The sequence below is a fragment of the Microtus ochrogaster genome, unplaced genomic scaffold (assembly GCF_000317375.1).
Source record: "Microtus ochrogaster isolate Prairie Vole_2 unplaced genomic scaffold, MicOch1.0 UNK1, whole genome shotgun sequence".
Lineage (NCBI taxonomy): Eukaryota > Metazoa > Chordata > Mammalia > Rodentia > Cricetidae > Microtus > Microtus ochrogaster.
The window spans coordinates 5,914,166-5,936,719 of record NW_004949099.1 but is presented as its reverse complement, the minus strand read 5'-3'; the positions used below and the strand labels follow the sequence as shown (position 1 = coordinate 5,936,719).

The 22,554-nt window shown below is 43.7% G+C and overlaps 1 protein-coding gene across 2 annotated transcripts in view; it reads right to left on the bottom strand.

Moving 5' to 3' along the window:
* CUNH3orf20 (chromosome unknown C3orf20 homolog) overlaps positions 1 to 18,588 on the bottom strand; it is a 44,064-nt gene extending 25,476 nt beyond the window's left edge. The window contains exons 1-8 of one of the 2 annotated variants that reach the window (XM_005364894.3): positions 17,930 to 18,588; positions 16,788 to 16,928; positions 12,235 to 12,351; positions 11,517 to 11,537; positions 11,049 to 11,184; positions 9,921 to 10,190; positions 5,715 to 5,864; positions 4,109 to 4,229 (exon numbers count right to left, since the gene is read on the bottom strand). In XM_005364894.3, the coding sequence (XP_005364951.1) occupies positions 4,109 to 4,229; positions 5,715 to 5,864; positions 9,921 to 10,190; positions 11,049 to 11,184; positions 11,517 to 11,537; positions 12,235 to 12,351; positions 16,788 to 16,928; positions 17,930 to 18,404 (1,431 nt within the window). In that variant the 5' untranslated portion in view covers positions 18,405 to 18,588. The remainder of the gene's footprint in view (positions 1 to 4,108; positions 4,230 to 5,714; positions 5,865 to 9,920; positions 10,191 to 11,048; positions 11,185 to 11,516; positions 11,538 to 12,234; positions 12,352 to 16,787; positions 16,929 to 17,929) is intronic. The other variant, XM_005364893.3, reaches the window with a different exon arrangement.
* Between the last annotated feature and the right edge of the window lie 3,966 nt (positions 18,589 to 22,554).

Sequence of the window (22,554 nt, the reverse complement as noted above, 5' to 3'; positions counted from 1 at the left end):
TGTTCTGACCTACAACATCTCTTTAAGGACAAGATACCCCAGACTGTTCTGACCTACAACATCTCTTTAAGGACAAGATACCCCAGACTGTTCTGCATCAAGAGAATTCTCTGCTCTGCTCCCCCTACTCCCACTAGTTCAGATGTTGACCCGGTAGCCAGGGCTTCATTTTCTCATCTCTGAGTCTCTGCCTCACACACACTGGCATCTGGATCTGGCCCATCAGTATCTGAAAGATAATAAACCATGATGTGCCAAATCTCTGGATATCTTCAGACTTGCTGATTACTCTCACTTAAGAGAAACTACCCACTATGGGTCTTCTAGAGAAACAGAATAGAGATGTCTTCAGGAACTCAAGCTTTGCTTGAGGGACCAGATTCTATTCTAGTTTTGCCTCTTAGCAACTGAATAATTTAGGAAAATCAATAATACAGCCATTCTCTAAGGGTGCTGATATAGTCTGTGGGCTAAAACATGCGCAAAGCTATTGTCCCACTCCCTGGGGGTGTGCCCTTTTCTGAAGCTCATGTCCCAGTCCCAGTCCATCACTGAGAGAAACTACACAGGAACTCAAGCATGGCAGGAACAGAGACAGAAACTGAAGTAGAGGTCATGGAGGAATGCTACTTACTGGCTTGTTCCTCATCACTGTTCGGCTCTCTTTATTTTAAAACATTTATTTTTATTTCATATGTATGGGTATTTTTCCTGTATGTACACCTGTGCACCATGTGTATACATTGTTCATGGAGGCCAAAAAAGGGAAGATGGATCCTCTGGAACGGGAGTTACAAATGTTAACTGCCATAAGGGTGCTGAAAATCAAACTGATCTTATGGGAGAATAGCCAGTTTTTAATCACTGAGCCATCTCTCCAGGCCTTCATCTTGCTTTCTTATACAACCTAGAACCACTTTGCCCAGAAGTAGCACTGATTACAGTGTGTTAGATTCTCCCACATTAATCATTAATAAAGAAAATGCCCCTGCCCCAGACTTGCCTACAGGCCAATCTAATATGAGAGTCAATTAAAATTCTCTCTCTTGCTGGGCGGTGGTGGCGCATGCCTTTAATCCCAGCACTTGGGAGGCAGAGGCAGGCGGATCTCTGTGAGTTCGAGGCCAGCCTGGTCACAAGAGCTAATTCCAGGACAGGAACCAAAAGCTATGGAGAAACCCTGTCTTGAAACCGCCCCCCCCCAGAAAAAATTCTCTCTCTTTCTAGATATGTCTAGGTTTGTTATCAAAATGACAAAAACTAACCAGCACAACAGAAACTAAGAGAAAACCTTTAAAACCTAGCAACTAGAGAAAGCAAACAAATTTGGGTAACTAAAGACTCAGACTTTCATCCTAAACTATGGAAGGAAGGCACAATGTGACACTATTTTCAAAACGTTAAAAGAAAAAAGAAAGCCAATCCAGAATCTCATATCCCATAAAAATATCCTTTAACAGCCAGGTGGTGGTGGTGGCGCACGCCTTTAATCCCAGCACTCAGGAGGCAGAGGCAGGTGGATCTCTGTGAGTTCGAAGCTAGCCTGGGCTACAGAGTGAGTTCCAGAACAGGGTCCAAAGCTATACAGAGAAACAATGTCTTGGGGGGAAAATCCCTTAACAATGACATTTTTCACATGAAAACAACAGCAAACTTGTTGCCAAAATATTTCTGTTTATAGAAATGCCAAAAAAGTTCTTCAGATTGAAGAGAAATAATACCAGAGAGTAGCTTGGATTTGGAGGGCAGAATGAAGGGAGTTAGAAAAAGCCAGTATTTGAGTTAAGAGAGCATGCATACTCTCTAGAGCTCGATACCTGGTGCCTGTCATCCTACCCTATGTTAGCTACTTTCTTCCATAGGAAGCACATATGGACTCTTAAAAGGTGCCATACCAATACCCCAACAAAAGCCTTTAGAAGTAATGTTCATTCTTTCATTTTACCGAGAATTGCACTCCCTTTGCCACCTCTGAATCATACACTGTCACTCCAAGTTATAATTCATGGGCCACTTTCTATTCCAAGCAACTTCTGATCATATAGGCCTTGGCTGTGCACCTCCCGGGGGAACTAAAATATAAGGCACAGTGCTAAATAGCTGGGCATGACAGTGTACACCTGTAATCCTAGCACTCAGAAGCCTGAGCAGAAAGAACAGTTCAGTGCCATCCTATCTATATTACTGCCACAGACAGCCATTACTGTACAGCAATTTTCTCTGAACTGAAACATGTCCTGGAGGGAGGAAGCAGGCTCTTAGTACTTAGGTGATGGAGGAAGGTCATTGGTTAATTATAATAAAGAAACTGCTTGGCCCTCATAGGTTAAAACATAGGTGGGAGGAGTAAACAGAACAGAATGCTGGGAGGAAGAGGAAGTGAGCTCAGAGGCCATGCTCCCCTCTCCCGGGCTGATGCATGTGATGAAGCAAGCCTCCAGGTCAGACATGCTGAATCTTTCCTGGTAAGACCGGTGCTACACAGTTTATTAGAGATGGGTTGATCGGGATATCAGAATTAGCCAGTAAGGGCTAGAGCTAATGGGCCAAGCAGTGTTTAAATGAATACAATTTGTGTGTTGTTATTTCTGGTGTAAAGCTAGCCATGTGGGAGCCGGGCTGTGGGAAGAGGCCCGCAGCTCCTACTACACTTATGAAATAAACAAGTTTACAAATCCAAGAAAGCTGAAATTTAAAAGATTGTTGGGGCCCCTGCCTAGGTTATACAAGACATAACATAGTCTCCTTCTGGGGAGGAGACTCTGGGATCAGCTATGCTCTGTAGAGAGACTCTGGTACCTGTCTAGCTGCTTACAAGCTGTATAGAAAACTCCAGGGATTGCATCCTTTGTGGGTTATCAAGCATGCCAGGGTTAGATGTCTGATAATGCAGCTTGCTTTAGAGTCACTCAGGCTTTGTAAGGAACTCTCATGAATATGTTCATAAGTAACTCCAATAAGCCAGACTGTGGTACAATCATTTCTTTAGTCATGCCTTTATGCCCTATGTAGGGTGAATAGACATTGTTCACATCTCAGGAAAGTCACACAATGGGCACACACACACACACACACACACACACACACACACACAACCCTATAAGGTCAGCAAGATGGCTTAGTATATAAAGGAGCATGCTGCCAAGACAGACTAGGGGACTCACATGGCAGGAGAGAACAAACTCCTTGCAAAGTTGTCCCCTGACCTCTGCATGTGTTTTATGGCACACACACGCATGCTCAAGCACACACACACACACACACACACACACACACAAAGAAATATGTGCTACATGTTTATTGAGTATGTTCCTCACGTAGACAAATTGCTGTCTTGCACTCTGATAGCTGAATAACAATTTTGGCCTAAAAGTTATAGAGAGTTAGAGACAAATGAAATAAAGCCTCACTTGTAGACTAAGTATGCCAAATTTGGTTTTGGGACACAGCTAGTTCTCTGATTAGACAAGTCCTACTTACTGAAGGTAGAATGTCTTAGCTGATACCTATAATGTTCAAACTTCAGTAAACATGCTTAACCACAGTGAAATTTTCCCTCCATGATCATGAAACATAAGGTTACCTGTAAATAGCCATGTAGGCAATAAATTACAAAACTGATATAAGCCTATAAAAGCTGTAAGAAACTATAAGCGGGCAGTTGTACTTGCAGAACATGAGCTCAGCCCAAGCTAGCTAGCATAAAATGAACTCAAGTTCTCCAACTCTTCAGGTATTGCTTGGTTCTTTACTAGCCAGTTTTCTACAAAATAAATGTAATAAATTTCTAAAAACCTGAAAATTAAAATTATCAAGAATAACATTGTCAACTACTATAACTGTTGCTTTGTAAAATGAATATTTCACAACAAAATGCAACAATATAAATAAAAATCAAATAGAAAGGAGGTTGCCATGAAGTGTCAGTAAAGTAGCCCACAGTTCTACAGGATGGAGGAAAGCAAGAGAACCTACTCTGAACCACTACTGACTGACTCATATCCTCTGAAGATCATGTGGCTGCTGGGGCAGTGCAATCTCACAGGTGCTTGCCTTCCAATGCTGAGTAGCCTGTGGAAGCCACCCCCTACCCATGATGCCCACATACCTTGTATTCCAGAGAGAGTAATGTCTCAGTCTTGTTAGCCCAGCTCCACTTATGGACTATGCAGCCCTTTTGGTCATTTGTGATTCCACCTTCCTCATCCAAGACCAAGACATATGGACAGCTGGGAGATACACAGAAGATAGAAACTACTTAGAGGCCCTGAAAGAATTCCCTCCTTACTGCAGGCTACAAACAGGCAGGGCTGGGAAAGCCTGCCCTAGTCTGAAGGAATGTTTACCTGACATAAACAACCTGAGGAAGGGAAGGAAAGAGTCGGAAGACTCCTGTGAGCAGATTCACCTTTCCAGCCACCATAGTCTAGGACTCCTTACACCAACTGACGCTAGTGGGGCATCTTTAAAGAAGGGACAGGCTGAGGTAGAGAATGTAGGCTCAAGCAAAACCCAAAGGATGAAAAATGATTTTTTTTTCTGTAGTTCTGTAGCCTGGCACAAAAATATCAAGCACCAAAATGTGAGCTACAACATCCAAACATGAAAATAACACCTTCCAAAAACAACTTATGAAAAGCTATGCAAAGATCAACTCTTAGCTATCAGGAGAGTGTGCTTCTCTTAATCTGAACTGTCAACTTGAGTAGCTTGGATATGCCTAGATTAGTGGAGCGTGCCTCTGGGTTTATCTGTGTTTTCAGAGATGGACAGATCCTACGTGTTCTGTCCTGATCAGTAGATTAATCCTTTGATGCATTCATAATATGCTGGCATCGTTAGGAGGTAGGGAAAGACAAGAGAAGGAGGAAGTTAGTCACTAAATTGTATCTTGGGGAGGGCTGTATTTTGCTCTGATCCCTTGTAATCTCCTTTCTCTATTTCCTAGGTCACCATGAAGTGAACTGCTCTAATCCATTGTGCTATAACAAACTAACACCTCTGAAACTGCAAACCAAAATAAATCTCTCCTTAAAGTTATTAATGTCAGGTACTTCACCACAGTAATGGGTAATAAATACACCACACAAGTTGTATTCACACATTTGTTTACCCACTCCTAGTGTAAGATACTTTTCCCACTAAAAAATTCTCCCAGGGGTGAAAACTGGGGGTGTGGCTCAATGGCAGAGTACTTGCCTAGCATTTATGAGGTTCTGGTCCTTGGCACTGGAAAACAATGGCAACAAAAACCCTGTGTATCAGTCAGGTGGTGGTGCACACCTTTAATCCAGCACTTGGGAGTTAAAGGCAGGTGGATCTCTGTGAGTTTGAGACCGGCCTGGTCCACAGAGTAAACTCTGGTATAGCCAGGGCTACACAGAGAAACCCTGACTCAAAAAACAAAAACAAAGATTAGTGAACAAACAAACAAACAAACCACCCTGTTTATCGGACCAAGAATGGAGGGAGATCTTGATGTTCTAGTGTACCAGTGGGGGGACTTAGAGTAGGTTCCTTCTCACTTTTTGAAGTATAACATGTACCTAGCAGCTGGGCCTCAAAGAACCACAGGTTCCTATAGGTACTGCTTCACCCTGCCCTCAGCACCATCCTAGAATCCTTAAACTAGGAACTTTTAGTCACTAATTATACACAGTACCAATTATCTCAAGGGATACTTCATGAGGCTAGACGTCCCTTGACCTACTTACCAGTTCTTTAGGTTGTAGTAAACACAGCCTTGGCCATCAGCATTGAACAGAGCCAGGAAGGTGTTAGGCGTGTCATTAAAGAGGCAGGTGATGGGTTTCCCTCTGCAGCACGTGGGAATCTGAAGCATGGCAATGTTTCCAGAGGGATAGCTGGCAGACACAGTCAAGTCAAACACAACTCTCCAGGTACTGGCTATCAGGGTCCCCGCAGAAACAAGCCTCCTTACGAAAGGATTCTTCTGTTGTGCATTGCTCCCTTCCTTCAAAGATCCTGCCTGTGCTTTGCATGTGTCACAGATAATTATGGAACCCAGCCATGCTCCAGGTCCTTCCTTTCTACTACCTTATGGGAAGTGCTCCTTTCTCCATTTCACATGTCAGGATTTTCATGGGTCTAAATGGTACTACATAGACTTTTAGTACTAACACATGAAGGTCTTAGGTACAGGGTAAGGAGGTCACCCCATGCTTTGTCTCATCTTACACCACCAGTGAGTAACAGGGCCAGGGGATGATCTCCAGAACCAGCAGTATTTCTAGTACTGTCAGGCTGCCTCCTCTTTGGGCCAATCTTGTGGGAAAGTACGTTCTCTCTGCTCCTTCCTTAGCTTGAGAGGTCCCAAGAAGCACTGGTCCTCAGAAGAGCTGTGTCGGCAGCTCCTTCTCTATATAGAATTGCAGAAGCAGTGCTCCAGGTAGGGCTGTAGTGACTGGTACCACAATCTGTCCTCCTAAATCTTTCCCACTAGCCAAATAAAAACAGAAGTGGAAAGAGGGAGGGTGATAAGCAGGAGGAAAAGACACAGAGTGTCACACAGAGTGACCCACAAGATGGCACAGACCAGAAATTCTGGACCTAGATAGGTAGTCCAATGATTGAAACAAAAATTACACTGAACAAATGAAGCAGCAAGTTAAAACAATAAAAGAAAAAAATAATTGTTCTGGAAAGTCAATGAGTTGAAATTATACAGACTGTACATTATAAAGGAACAGAAGGAATTGTATGAGAACTCATGCCCGGACTTTCTGAACTTGGGACACTGAGGCAGGAGATGATTGTGAGTTCTAAGCCAGCCTGAGCTACACAGTTTCAGGTCAGCCTGAACTACAATGTGAGATATTATATTTTTTTTAATCTAAGAAAGAATAGAACCTCAGAGCCCCAGGAAAGATCATTAGAAAGTCAGGAAAGAGAGGAGACAGAGAGGAAATCTACAGAAGCAAAATATACTGAATGAAGCTGGGCATGGTTGCACATATCTTTAATCCTAGCATTTGGGAAGCAGAAGCAGGCAAAAATCTCTTGAGTTCCAGCCCAGCCAGGGCTACACAGAGAGACCTTGTTTCAAAAAAAGAAAGAAGAAAGAAATTTCAAATAACTTACAAAAAAAAAAAAAACAAACTGGGAAGATTCACAGCATGTGTTGTTTTAAAAACTTACCACAAATCTTTAATAATTGAACCAATGTGATCTGGCATAAGGATAGACACCAAAATTATAAGAGTGGATTAAAAATGAGTCTAAAAATAGACACGTCCATCTATAGTCAACTTATTTTTGTCAAGCTCTCCATGACCATTCCAAGTGGAAAGAATGGTCTCTTTGACAAATGGCACTAGGACAATGGGATACCCATGTGCAGAGGAATGAAACAAGGCCCTTAACTCATATAAGATGTAAATATTGGCTCTGAATACCTCAAAGATTTATATTAAGAGCTTCACCTATAAAGCCGATATAAAAAAACACAGGCTAAATCTTCATGACCTTGGATTTGGCAGTGATGTCATGGATGTTGAAACCAAAAGCATGATCAATAAAATGTGGAAATTTGGACTTCATCAACATTAACAACCTTTGGGGTTAGAGGCAGAGCTCAGTGGTGAAGCATGTTTGGCACATTTGAGGCCTTAGTTTCAAGTTCTAGCAACTGCCACACCAAAACACAATCAAGGCATGAGCAAAATGCTAGAACACATACTTCTCCAAACAGAAGCAAATGCAAAGCTGTCCAGCATCACTGTAATCAGGAAAGCACAAGTCCAAACCAGAGGATCCCAGCTGATTTCTGTGAAGAATGGTGAAACGAACACAGAACTGGTTCTGACAGCTGGACCAGCAGGTTCAAATCAGCTATGGCTTGCAACTGGCCAACCTGGTAACCATGAACAAAGACCTATCATTTTTATCTGAGCTCTTTATGTAAAAACAGAGTTGGTGGCTAAAGCCATCGTTCTGAAGAAGCCAAGAGGTGAAGAAAAGCTTTCCAAACCTGTTTCTCTTGGGAGGGACCCAACAGCTGGCTGGTGTACCTTAGCCTTTGAACACAGAGACACAGAATTTCTTTAAGATTACTGGATCCAGCTCACTCATCATGTAACCAAGAGAAGTGAGGCACACAGATTGAGTAATGTGTGCAGGGTCACTGTGAAGGCTAATGTGGACTGTCAACTTCATGATATTTAGGATTATGTAGGACACAAGTGTCTGTGGGTGTCTGTGAGGGCATTTCCTCCGAGAGGATTTTAACTGAGGTAGGAAGACCTAAATGTGGGCAGCACCATTCCATAGGCCAGGGTCCCAGACTGGCATTCATCTCTGTTTCCTGGCTGTGACTCATGTCATCAACCACTTTGCACATCTGCCCTCATGCCTAACATGAAGGCCTATACCTTCAAACTGAGAGCCCAAATAAACTCTTCCTTCCCCAAATACCTGGTGTGGCATTTTGTCACACTGACAAGACAGGAAATGAATGCAGAAAAGAACTGAACCTGGTCTCTGTAACTCCCAAGGTGAAAACAGACTAATTGTCAAGATGCCATCACTGAGGAAATAGAAGTCAAGTGTCCCTACAGCAATGAAGAAGAGGTCTGAGGTGGTTCCATATAAGGCATCTCATAATTCTGAGACAGGTAGGAACAAAGATCCAAGGCAAACATTCTCTGGACCTTTTGTGACAAAGAGGTCACATTGCCTCTTTGGGGCTCAGTTTCCCTGTTTCTACAACAAAGGAGCAAAATTAGATGACTCTGTGTCATGTCTCCCATCCTTGAAATTAGTGTAACTCAGAACCTGGAATAAGTGCTTTGCTTCCAAAGGCCTCAGAGTTCACATTGCCCTAAGGCTGGACATCTGGATCTGGTGTAGCTCTAGAAGATGCTGGAGAGGAAATGGGCGAGAGACGCCTGAAAGGGACGGTAAAGGGGACTTTTCAACTCCATGTTTTCCAAAAGGATCTCTCTTTTTTTACCTTTATAGCCAAATTCAAATTCCTTTCCTAATTTTAAAAGACAACAATCAGACTAAAGTTGCTCCTTTCTGAGGTTTTCATGAACCAGGTCTATCCAGTTCATTCTATTGACCCACTATACATAATAGCTACTTGTTACATATCTGTGAGTAGAAAAAGCAGCCAACTCAACCCACGCCAAGGCATGGTACAAACCTAGGGCTCACCCTCTGAAGGGATCATCTGCCTTTTCAACATCTGAGCTTTCTGGACTGGAGTTCAGGCCCAGGCAAAACGTCTGTTTTCTGTGGGCCGTAAGTTCCCTGCAGCTGCAGCTCACAATTTGCATGTGTGTGGATATACACACATATGCATATTTCTAGAAAGAGGGTCTATGCTGCCCATCAGATTCACAGGGGGAAATGTGTCCTCTTCTGCCACTTTTGCACCCAACATTCACGTTCAGCCACACCAAGGCAGACCTCAGCTGCGGTCAAACAGATGTGCAGCAAGTGGGATGAGTGATTAGACTAAGCACTTGAACCTTAGAGGTGATGTGCAAGGACCACTGGGTAAAACTAGTGAATAAGGAACCAAGAAACAACCCCCACCACAGCATTTAGGGACATTTCACTTTTTCTCTCAGCTGGAAATGAACTGCCCTGTCTATAGCTTTCTCTCTCCTGGCAGATGCCTTGAAGGCAAGGATCCGTCTACACAGCCAAGCTTCTCACAGGTATAAGGAACTTGATATACTTGTACTATGTGAACTATACTGGACTTGTACTTAACTTTAAATTCCTTCCTCACTCCCTCCAGAGCTTGACCTGAACCACCACTTACCCCTGGAGCATCCTCACCAGGCTTCTCTAGTTGACCAAGAATCCCCACTGACTAGTGAGCTGTTTCAAGCCCTGGAGTTCTCTGGGGCTGAGTTGAGGAGAAAGAGCAACACCCATCAAAAGGATATTAAATGAAGGAAGAGCCATCATAGAAAGTGTAATGCAGCTTGAGTGGCTTCTTGGGGCCCTTCCAATCTTGAGAATGGCGACCCATATGAGCATGGTGGCTGGAAGGCTGGTTAAGAGTGGAAGCAGTAACCTGAGTCCCCGCAGTGGGAGGTTGGTGAAGGTCCCCCTTGGAGGTCAACATTAAATGAGAGGGTATCTTTGCCCTGTAGTTGCGTAAAATCATGGGACAGGAGACATTCCTCCCTTTCCACAAGATCCTTTCGGCTTCTCTGTGGGAAGGAGATGAATGCATCTTCTAGGCGCTCGGTTCTCTCTCTCCAGAGAGGTCCTCTATAGCCCCTTCTCAGCCCAGTCCCCTTGTCCTAAAGCACATCTTCTTCCCAGTCTTCCCCATGAGCAAAGGCAGTACTTTTAGGAGGAAGTGGGAAGGTGTCAATATGCCCTGGAAAGACCAGCTGTGTCTGACTGGACCTATGGAGTGGAGCTCTATGGAGCAAACTCGGGAGCAGCTGGAGACAGACTATTCCCTCCCCCCCACCCCCCTCCTCAAGTTCCAGGTGAGATCTATCTAGAATGTCATAGTGTAGAGGTGAACTGGGTGGCTGTTGCCTACCTGTACCCTGGCCCTATGATCCCAGGAGACATATATAACTTAGGTATGAAAGGGATTTTAGTTTTTATGAGCTGGGCCCTTAGAAAAATGGGTTTCTGTTAGGCCTCACAGTATCGGGAATTACCTATGTGGATGATATATTTTTGGGGGAGATTTTTTGAACACTTGGAAAATCATGCCAAAAATTAGCACTTGGGGCATAAAGTCTGTGAATTGCCAGGAGCCACACAAAGGACTTCCTTGGGTGAGGGAGGATGTTACGGAGGCAAAGAGCATTGAACAGGAATTGGGCTGACAGAGCTAGGCAAGCTCAGGAACTGCTTTACTTTTCTTATTATCTATAAATTGGAAGGACCATAGGCTCGTGTGTGTGTGTGTGTGTGTGTGTGTGTGTGTGTGTGTGTGTGTGTAGGACACAGCTGGACTGGCATGGGAGGTGCACTTACTGCTGTGACACCCATCTATCCTTGTGTCCCAGTTCCTATGGATACCATCCCTACATCTAGGCACTCACATGTGACGACACATATCCTGCAGCTTTTCCCGGGCCTCAGGGCAGGGGTCCTGGAACTCAACGACAGTGCTTTCAGGAGGGGTTCGGGCTCGTGGGAGTGGGAGTGGGGGCGTGAGCTCATCTGTAGCCTTTTTGCCTGTAGTTAGAGGTAAGTAGTAGAAATATGGTGGGCTTCAGAGGGGAGCTCTTGAGCATCACATTCTCTTGGGGGAGAGCTGCAGGACATGTTAGGAGGCTCTTATACTCTGCAGCAATGGGGATCATTGGCTGAACTTAGCCAGCCAATAATTAAAGGTATATCAGAGACTGAGGAACGCAGCAATGAACAGTAACAACAACAATGAAGTGTGGCTGATGCTTCCATAGGCCCCTGTAACCAGTTCCCTTTTACCAAGGAGGGTGAAGCATGAGAAGACAAGTCACACAGGCAGCCAGGATGGGTGAAGACTTGGCTTCAAGCTTCTCAACTTCCAGCCTTACCTCCAGTGTCTGTGGGAATCAAAGGGGCAATGTGAACCAACCCTGCCCTCCTTTACTATCCACTCCTCCCCTACCTGTCTGTCTCGTTCATGTTGTCATCATAGTTGGCAGGGTGGGTGGAAGGTCCTAAGGTCTCTCTCACTCTCAGCAGGCCCCTCCCCTTGGAGCTGCTTTCTCTCACCTGTTGTTTTCCTAAAGTTCCCTTTCCTTCTACGTGGGCCTTTCTCAACAGGGCAAGGGAGTCTTCTGTGGTTTTGATTTGTGCCCATGCATTGTAGCCCCTCTGGAACACAGAACTGGAGCCTGCTAAGTTTGGGACACAAAGATCACTATTTCTCCACTGGCCGTGTGGCTGAACAAAGCTGTCTTATTCACAGGCATCAGATATGGATACTACCTGGGTTGCATGAGGGACACACACTGGAATGGATTGCAATTCTGATTGCAGTGACTGGATGTGCTGCAGCTCTGGAGTGCTTATAAGGATTTGTGTCACAGGCTGCTGAATCTCTGTGAGCTGAGCATCCTTCTAGCAGACATGAGACCTAACCATGCTACCAACTGCACAGGTTAGATGCTGCTCCAGCCATTCATTTCTCCTCCCAACGCACCATCATCAAGGATAGAGGGTGTGGACTCTCCCCACCAGAGAAACAGGCACAGAGAAGTGTGTGTATCTGGCTGAAAACACTATTTTCTTTCTCACCTTTCTTCTTGCCTTCCTTTCCTGTGGAGAGGGAGAAGCTCAGACAGGCTGTGGAATTCTGGTAGAGCAGCTGATAGGGAGTGTTCACTCCCATGGCAGAGATGTTCATGGGGGAGTCTAGAGAAGAAGATTGAATCTTCTTTACAATCTTACCTAAATTACAAAAATGTAATATAGTTTTCTTGTTCAAACAAGATGGTGGGCCAGATATTGCAAAGTTACCTATAGTCATAAACCAACCAGGAAGTCTTCTGACGAGAGCCTTATAGACATAAGCGCAAGAACACAATAAGTAAGCAACATCTTAAGGCTCCCTTTACAGGTCTCCCTGCCCCAGCCTCTTCAGGGTGAAGAGTGTCTCACACTTACATGAGGAGCAGAAAGAAAGCACAGGGGAAAATCTTCAAAGGGCAAGTGCACGTGTCAGTTTGGCACTAGGTGTGGACAAATCTAGGCAGTAGGGAGGAAGGGATGAGAGTGGGCGCTCCCATTATCTAATGCATGGGAATCAGATGTTCTTCCAACAGCCTCTCAGTCCCACAGCATCACACTGTCTCTGTGCCACCACCTGATACACGAGTCTTAGGTTTGTATTATAATAGAGGACAAGAATTATGTATCACCAAGTAGTCCTTTCCCAGGTGCAGGCTTGTCCAACACTGACAAAGCCCTGCTTCTGAGCTATGTCCTACAAGTTATCTGTTCTGTGTGAAATCTCTTTCTTGGAGACAAGTTTTCCCACTGATTGGCAACAAGACTCAAGTCTTTTTCCTTCTCAAGCATGAGGCTCCTGGGGAAATTCAATTTCTTTGGGGTTCATGTGCCAGTAGTCTGACAGCCAAAGGGAAGAGCACAAATGGTCTCTATAGAATATCTGCACTCCTAGTTACAATTGTATAATAAAACCTACAGCCTCATTCACTGGTTCTTTCCCCATACACAGTTATGTTACTGGTTGGGCATAAAACCAATGTTGGAAAACACTCAGAAATCCATTCAACACACTCAAATTCATAAAGAAAATGGTAAACTCAACCTCATTAAGTAAACAAAGACAGAGTCTCCATCCTGGAGGAGCAAAACACAAGAACAATCACTTTTGCTAATGCTTCAGCTATTAAAATGAAGACAGCTTTCAGCACTTTCTACTCCAGCACAAATGAGAAAAATGAGTAAGAGCTAATGGTCAGTCTGTCCATATAGAGAAAAGCATGTGGAAAGCTATGCACAGACTGTAATCCTCTGCCCCAGTAATCTCTCACCTAGGAAATTAGTCTTAACCAATGCAACAGAATGAAAAATACAGTTGGCATATAGACGTAGAAGCAAAAAGCGTGTGAAGCTAAGCTCTTAGATAAATATGGAACTTGAGTGTTGGAGTCTAGCCCCACTCACATGGCACATGTTGCAAACCATACAGTCACCTAGCAAACATCTTCAGTTGACATGTAACAGAAACTAAGAGACAATGGCAATACTATCAAAACGTATATGCATGAACCATGAGTTAGTCTGTGACAAGTCAACAGAGCAGGTATCGTAACAGGAAGACAAGCAGAAAGCAGTCTTCCACCAGGAAAACGTCTCCTTAGCAAAGGGTATGTTTAAGGAGGTATGCCAGGTAAACTTACTAGAAGGCATCCCATAAAAACACAAATTTTGAAACAAAATATCAAACTTTGAACTTAATGAACTAGGAAATTAGTTAATTAAAATCTTGAGTCAAATGAAAGCCTTCCCAGAAGAAATAAATAGACCATCCCTTCCACTGTATTTGACTATTTTGACCACCTACCTGTCCCCCGGCCTGAAAAAAGATCCTCAGAGCTTTTTAAAAGAGAAGACTATCTCAGTCTAGGGAGATAGCTCAGTAGATAAAAACACTTCGAAAGCCTGATGAACTGAGTTCAATCCCCAGAACCTGTCTAAAGATGAAAGAAGGGAACAAATTCTACATAGAGCTGTGCTCTTACCTCACATGTACACATCATGCACACATATACAATAGCAATCAATAAAAATTTTAAAGCGAGAGAGATAAATATCTGTGCCAAGTGTCAACCAGTGAGAGATTTCTAAGTGACTTCAATGATGGGAGGGGCCTTTCCATTGTTCTGGCATCTTTTCCTGCTGTGAGATCTCTGTGTAGGCCTGGCTGTCCTGGAACTTCTTCATCACCTCTTAGTCCCACCATAGCATGCACCAACAGTTTTCATGGACTCCCAATATTACTTTCACTAACTTCCATGAAATCCTATGCTTTTTCCTAGATCTGGAATTTTACTATTTAACTGATTTACTCTGGATATGTCTATCATTATCAGGTATTTAACCTCCAATCATCAGGGGAGCTTGACAAAGTCACTGCCTTGGTGGCAGGGAGTAGTGAAATGGTGGCTGACTCCTCAGGCGACAGAGCACAGGTATAAGATTTGTTCTGAGGTCTAATGACAGTACTACTAAGCATTCAAATGAACACTAGTGTACCAAACCAAACTAAAGATATAAAACATCACAGGGGGATGTTGATTGAAAAAAATCAGAATGGATATATGCTAAAGACATACAAATGGCCAACAATATATAAAAAGATGTTTTAAGTTATTAATCATCAGAAGACCATAAATCAAAGTCACAATAAAATATCATTTTGTGACTTTTATCAAAAATAAAAAAAAACAATAGCTAAGTGGTGGTGGCACCTGCCTTTAATCTCAGACTCAGGAGGCAGAGGCAGGATGATCTTTGTGAGTTTGAGGCCAACCTGGTCTGTAGAGAAAGTTCCAGGACAAGCCAAGGCTACACAGAAAAATCCTGTCACAAAAACAACAAAATAATAATAAACAAAAATAAAAACAATAAATGCTAATGAGGGCATGGAAGAAAGAGTTTTGTAATTGTGGTAGCATTGTAACTGAATATAACCATAATATAGATTCTCTGAACAATTAAAACTGCTGTGCAGGGTGGCACACAACTGTGATCACAGCACTTGGCAATCTAAGGCAGGAAAATTATAAGGTAATGCTACATAGCAAGACCCTGTATCAAACAAAACAAAAAATAATAAAGCTTATAAATAAAACTACTGTATGGCAACTCCACTTGCAGGTAATTTAAAGGAAATGAAGTCAGGATCATAAAAGAGATACTTGTATACCTGTGTTCACTGCAGCATAATTTCCAACAGGCAAATGGGATGAGCTTGAGTATCCATCAGTGGGTGAACAAATAAAGAAAATGTGATACATAAAGAGAGTAGGATAGTATTTGGTCTTAAAAGGTAGTGGAATCCTACCATTTACACCAAGATAGAGAAGTTTAGAGGGCATTATGCTAAGTGAAATAAACCAGGCACAAAAGATAAATCCTGCAGGAGCTCACCCATGTGTGAACTCTAAAACATTCAAACTCACAGATGTAGAAAGAACAATGGTGGTTGCTGTGCATATTCAGGGTGATGTTGGTATTAGGTAAAAACTTTCCTAAGTCCTGGGATCAAATGAGCAGCATGGCAGTGTTGTTACTTTTACAGTTTAGTGCACTTGATATTTGCTAAGCAGGTCGGTAGAGCTTAGCTGGTCTCTTCACGCACACAGGTAAATATGTGAAATGAAAACAGATTACAAACATTGAACTGCTGACCAGAGTGAATTGTGATATTGCAGATCTTGCTCCCCTACTTCCATATCTCCAAAGATCACCTCCTCTAATGTTTCTCCTCCTATTCTGTTCAGCCGTATTTTGTGATATTCATAAACATCTCTTTGCTTATATTAAACTATTAAATAAATCACCACAAACACATCCTTTCATACCTTCTTTTGCCAGATGATATTTTTTTTAAGAATTACCTACACTGCTGAGTTGCTAATGCTTTAGGGTTGGGGTACAGAGTCTCATGTAGTCCAGACTGGCCTAGAACTCATTAGGTAACTGAGAACGATCTTGAACTCCTAATTCTCTTGCCTCAGGATGAGAGGTATGCATTATGTGCCCAGCTTGATTTGTTCTTTTTTGATGCTCACTATGAAACAGTATCTGCATAAACCATAATTCATTGCCATTGATAGAAAGCTGTTTCTAATCTTTCTACCTTTCCAAATGGTTCTGTGATAAACATTCCTGTAGGACTGCTTGCATGTAAGGGCTGAGTTGTGGCCAGCAGATGGCATGGACAGGTGAGCTCAGACATAAAGCGTCAGGACTGACAGCAATCTGAGTAGTGATTTCATTGCTATGACATCTTTACCACATGTACTAAAGGGCTGGTGTGCAACAGACTGGAAATTTTAGAAGCTTACTCTTGAGAAGCATACTCTAGAACTAGAAAGAGGAGTTACACGGTGAGTTGGGAGGTGTAGACATTTCTACCAACAAAAAACTAGGCTGTCCTCCACCAGAGGTATGTGAGTCGTCCCTGCTAACAGCTGGGGTCTAGCTCCTGCTACTCCACAGCCACCTCAGCTCTTGGGAGCTTTGGCCTTTCAACTGTAGCTTTTACCTTCCTAGTACCTTCTTGTTGGCTCTGTTTGCATATTTTCCCTACCCACCTTTCCCCAGCTGTGTTGAACTAAAGCAGCTTTTTCCGACAGTGCCAATCAGGCAGTCAAAGGCCATCTCCTTGGCATTGAGATGGAGAAGCTGGCTGGCCTCCACAAAGCGCTTGGTGATGTCCAGAGGATTAGCGCCTGCTGAAGGAATGAACAAAGACAAAGTGTTTTCTTCCTGGCAAGGATGTCTCTTCCAGAAAAAAAAAAAAACAAAAAAAAAACAAAAAAAACCTTTGCAAATGACCCAGGAAATAGTGGAAGACTAGGAAGGCCCAGGAAAAGATGAACTCATTCCTGATGTAAAGGTGAGGAGCTCCTGACATGTACACTCGACTGAGCAGAGAGCTCAAGATCGGCAGGCAGTACTTTACTCCCAGTCTCCCTGCCTGCCGGCCTACCTGCCCACAGCTGAGTACTGAGGCCTCCAAGAGACTTCTGCTGACACTGTCTTGGGTTCGTCCCCATCCCTGAAATGATGCCTTCAGTTTGGAGGCACTGGGCTCAGAATTTTCTTGGCATTGGGTGGACCAGGCTCTTGATTCATAAATTCTATGTCTCTTCTCTCCAATGCAGCTCTTTCCACCTCTGTATCATCATCCCAAATGCTCCCTTCAGTGTCTCTAATGTCTCACTGCCAACACTGCTAACTTTTGAATGGGCACTCGAGATGGGTGACTGGGAGGAAAGTGGGAAAGCAAAGAAGGCAAAAGGAGAGTACTGGGCAGGGAAGAGGGAAGCATGGTTCTTGCAGCAGACCCAAGGCCACCACTCCCATTTCCAGTGCATACTTATATAGGTTAAGTATCCCTTAACACAGGGCTTGAGCTAAAACAGTGAGGGACTTTGAGGGAGACTGGGATTTGGGAATGTCTTCCTTTACATATGGAGATATCTGGGGATGGGACTCAGACATGGAATTCGAATCACCGTGCACTGTCAGCTGTGGAATGTTCTGTGGCATTATGTGAGCATTCAACATCCTCAGACTGCAGAGTATTTTAGATTCTGGATTGTGGATGCTCAACTTAAAGCTGTTGGGATAGATGTTATGCATGCGCGCACACACACACAGCACGCACACACACAGACACACACATACCTATTCAGAAACGGAGGGGAAGGGAATCTGTGAGCAGCCTTACCAGAGGCAGACTCCACCATGGCCTTCATCTTCAGGGAAAGCAGCTCTGTCAGCAGGTGGATGGATTGCCGCTGGAACTTGTGCAGGGTATCTTGACTAGTGGGCACCAGTCGAGTAGAGGCAGGAGTGGGGGTCGAGTGCTTGCCCCCACTGGGGGTTGTCAGCAGTACTGGTGGGGGTGGGGGTGGTGGGGGTGGCTTCTTCTGCAAGGGGACCTGCACTGGGATCACCTCTGCAAGCACCACTGTAGGAGTTCCAAAGCTGATCACCAGATCCTGAATCTCAGATGGGGTGGGCACTGCAGGGTCACAGATGAGTTCCTCCCAGGTGAACTCAAAGATATTCCTGATGCCTTTTGGGATGGTAATGCCTGAGTTTCGGCAGACAATGAGAAGTTTGGAGACGTGGGCCAGCAGTTTGGGGGCTGTGGCTGAGTATTGTAGGAATAGTTCTCGGTTACTTTTGACCTGGTTCATGTTGCCTGGGCAAGCATACTGCTAGGTGGTACTGTCCATCTCAGAGGAGAGGGACCTTCGGCTGTAAAGACTCTGTAGTCTGAGAAGTGAAGTGTCTAGGGTCAGTTCTTACCTACAGAGAAGCCTTGAGAAAAGATGGAGTGTACATGCAGAAATAGCCCTCACAGGTCATCGAGCCAGCAGTTTCTGTCTCAGAAGGATAAGAAAGTTTCTTGTCCTTCTTCCATGTTAGAATAAAGCATTGTTCCCTTCCCTCATCTTCCCAGGAACAGCAATGTGGGTGAGTTACACTGGGAAAGGTCTGCTGACAAGGATGGGCCCAGAGAGGTTCCAGAGAGGGCCACAGAAACTGAGTACCTAGATGAACAAAAGGGACAGAGCAAGGAGGAAGATCTCACCATACTTTTGCTAGTTAGCAACCTGAGGACAGAAGATCTGTCTGTGGTCTACTGACAAAAGTCTGCAAAAATGAAAGAATGTCATTGGCTCTTTCCAGAAACAGGGACATGGAAGCTTCTGGTCACAAACCTGGGCTGGGTATCCGATTACTCAATATGTACAGCCTAGACCAGAGACAGAGCATGAAGGACAATGCAACCCCACAATTCAGTATCTGATAGCACACACCACATTCTACCAAGTCTAGGACATCAACAACTGGAAAATGCACTGTTATAAAGAATGTCATTGGCTGGAAGATGTAACACAACTGTGGAGATGTTACAGTGTGAAAAATGCATACCCTAACATTAGGAACTGTGGGGAGCATTTTCCTTCTTTAACAGAGATGCTTAAGGAGTCTCAATGCTCAAGTAAGCACTGGGAGGCAGGGGGTTGGGTTTAGATGATGACACATTTATGAAAACATAAATCCTCTTTTAGATCTTATGCTGAACAAGAACAATGCCCAATAATGCCTGCTTATTTCTGAGGGCCTTCATGAGGGTGTGAACTTCTATAAGAGGGCTACACATGGGACTGTCCATTTGAGGGAAGTTCATGCAGGACTTTCCTCTTGTAGCGTTTCTAGCTTCTCCCGACAGTGCTGGCTTATCTCTACCATCTATCTAGAAGCCAATCTAGTATGCTTGCCATGTCAGCCACAAGAGCAGAGGTAGGCTGCTGGCTGCATCTGGCAGAGTGCAGCCTCCCAGTCATCCCCTTTTCCACTTTCCATCCTGACCACCACTTCCTACACAGGCAATCCTCTTCTCCTTTTCAAGCTCTGATCTGGGGGCCCACCCCAAGTTCCAGGACCATTCCAGGACAGCTCCTCAGGCACACACCTGAAGTGCTTGCAGAGGTCCATGCCCACTAGCTGCGCACAACCTGTGGTGAGAAGACTGTTCTATCCTAACTTGCTGAAGAGCAACCAGAGCTCTAGATTGGGAGGTGTCTGTCCCTAGCATGAAGACTTTTGCAAACACTATACCACTTCTCCCTGGCCTTTGATCTATCTTTGCCCATTAGGAACAAAGTTCCCAAACAGCAAGAGTCCCATAGGACAAAGCTCCTAATATTCTACAGGCTTGAAGACAAAGTGGCTTCCTGTATCTATCTGCTGACCTCTGGCATTGCCATTTCTCAGCTTTGTAGACTCAGAAAAATAGATTTATTCTGGAATGGTCAGTCCACAGAACAAAGACACCACTCAGAATATCAGGGATTAGGGGGCAGCAAGTCAGAGAGGTCTGACCCTAACTATACAGGGCAGATGATGATATTTCTTCTCCTGTCACCCTCACCATCCCACCCTCACTTTTCTCCTCCTCCCCCTCCTCCTCTTCCTTCACTTAGGACTGAAATGAAGAAAAAAAGATGACCAAGCAATCCCTGAAATCCTTGCAATGCTAACTGTTTGGGAAACTTCTCTCCCATACTCTTAATTAGTTCCTACCACTTGAGATTAATTATGAAGATATGCTATACATATAGATAAAAGAGCAGGCAGAGCAATAAACCCCACACTGTACGCCTCAGTTTTTGTAAAATGAACATTTATGTGTTGTATATTCAGAAATGCAGCCAGTATTATTACTGAATTTTAGAGTAGTTCATCTCCTAAACAAGTATATTTGTGATCACTCCCCTTTTGCCCACCCCAAACAACTTCACCTAGCCTGTGTATATAATCTGTTTTTAAGATTTTTTTAAATGATTTTAATAAGGTGTAGGTATGTACATCCACATGTGGGTACGTACATATTACTGCAAGTGCCTGCAGAGGCCAGAGGCATGGGATCCTCTTGGAACTGAAATTATAGACAAGTTGTGAGCTGCCTTTCTTGGGTACTGTAAACTGATCTTGGGTTCACTGGAAGAGCAGCAAATGTTAACCACTGAGACTTCTCTCCAGTCCCAGATTTGCCTCTTTTTTATGTATGTTTATATACATATGTATGTGCAGATATATGTACATGCTTGTGCAAGAATGTGGAGACTATGCTGGTGGTGGCACACGCCTTTAATCCTAGCACTTGGGAGGCAGAAGCATGTGGATCTCTCTGAGTTTGAGGCTAGTCTATGGACCTAGTTCCAGGACAGAGAAACCCTGTCTCACCCACCCCCCCAGAAAAAAGAATGTGGAGACTAGATATTGCTTCTCAAGAGTCACACACCTTGTTTCTTTTCAGACAGGGTCTCTTACTAGAAACTGGGAGTCACTTATAGGCGGGACCAGATGATCAATGAGCCCCAGAAATCTGTTTCTCCCCAGAAATCTAGAATTACTGCACAGTAAATATAGTACTGGAGGTCAAATCCAGGCCTTCATGCTTGCACAGTCAGCAAGATATCAATTGAGTTATCTCCTATCTCCTAGTAGCACGTATTTGCCTGTTCTGAACATTTAACATAAAGGGAATCATGAATTATGTGGTCCTTCCTACCCCTTTAAGAGTTCTTGGTACTTGATGGCTACTGGAGGAAGAAGTCATGTTTGTTTGAGAATATGGTCACAGATATATATGGTTCCCAGCATATATGTGTGTGTGTGTGTGTATGTGTATATATGTATATGGTATATATGGACATAACAGCAACACTAATTGGACTTGGTGGGCATGGTGGTTTAAATGAGTAATGTCTCAGGCTCACATATTTGAACTCTTGGTCCTAGATTGGTGGCACTATTCTGGGAGAAGTTTTGGGAGCCTGTAAGGAGGTGCAAGCTTGCTGACTCAAGTGTCACCGGAGTTGGCCTTGAGGGTTTTTAGCCTTGCCTCACTTCCCAATCTAACTTTCTCTCTCTGCTTTGGGTGAGTAAATAAAGTTGTAAACAGTTATCTTCCTGTTCCATGCCACGTCTTCTTTGACATTACAGGCTTTCCCTCTGGAACGGTGAGCCAAAGTAGTAAATTCTTGCTTCTGTAAGTTGCTTGTAGTCATAGTATTTTGTCACAGAAATGGAAAGGTAGTCAATATAATGGGCTTTTTTAAAAGAAAGAAAGAGAGAGAGAAAGAAAGAAAGAGAGAGAGAGAAAGAGAAAGAAAGAAAGAAAGAAAGAAAGAAAGAAAGAAAGAAAGAAAGAAAGAAAGAAAGATGAGACAAGAAGTTACCAGGTGAAAAGATTAGCGGATTTTGGGAGAGGTAGTAGGAAGGAATGGGTGTGTGTGTATAAGGTCACAATATATTATATGCATGTATGAAATTCTCAAAGAAGAAATAAAAACATAAATATGCATGCTCCTTTGTGATGGCTGTTTCATTTGCCATGATGCTTTTAAAGTTTATCTGTGATGGACCATGCATGATGGCACATGCCTTAGTTCCAGCACTGGAGAAGCAAAGGCAGGCAGATTTCTGAGTTCAAGGCTAGCTTGGTCTACAGATCAAGTTTCAGGACAGTCAAGGTTACACAAAGAAACCCTGTCTCAAAGAAAAAAAATATCCATGACCTGGAGACATGGATCAGCAGTTCAGAGTGACCCAGGTTCTTAGAACTCACAACCATCTGTAACTCCAGACCCAGGGAATCTAATGCCCCTCTTCTAACCTCTTCAGGCACTGCACACACAGTGCACAGACATACATGCATACACAACACTCATACACAAAACAATTTTTTTTTTTTTTGGTTTTTCGAGACAGGGTTTCTCTGTGGTTTTGGAGCCTGTCCTGGAACTAGCTTTTGTAGACCAGGCTGGTCTC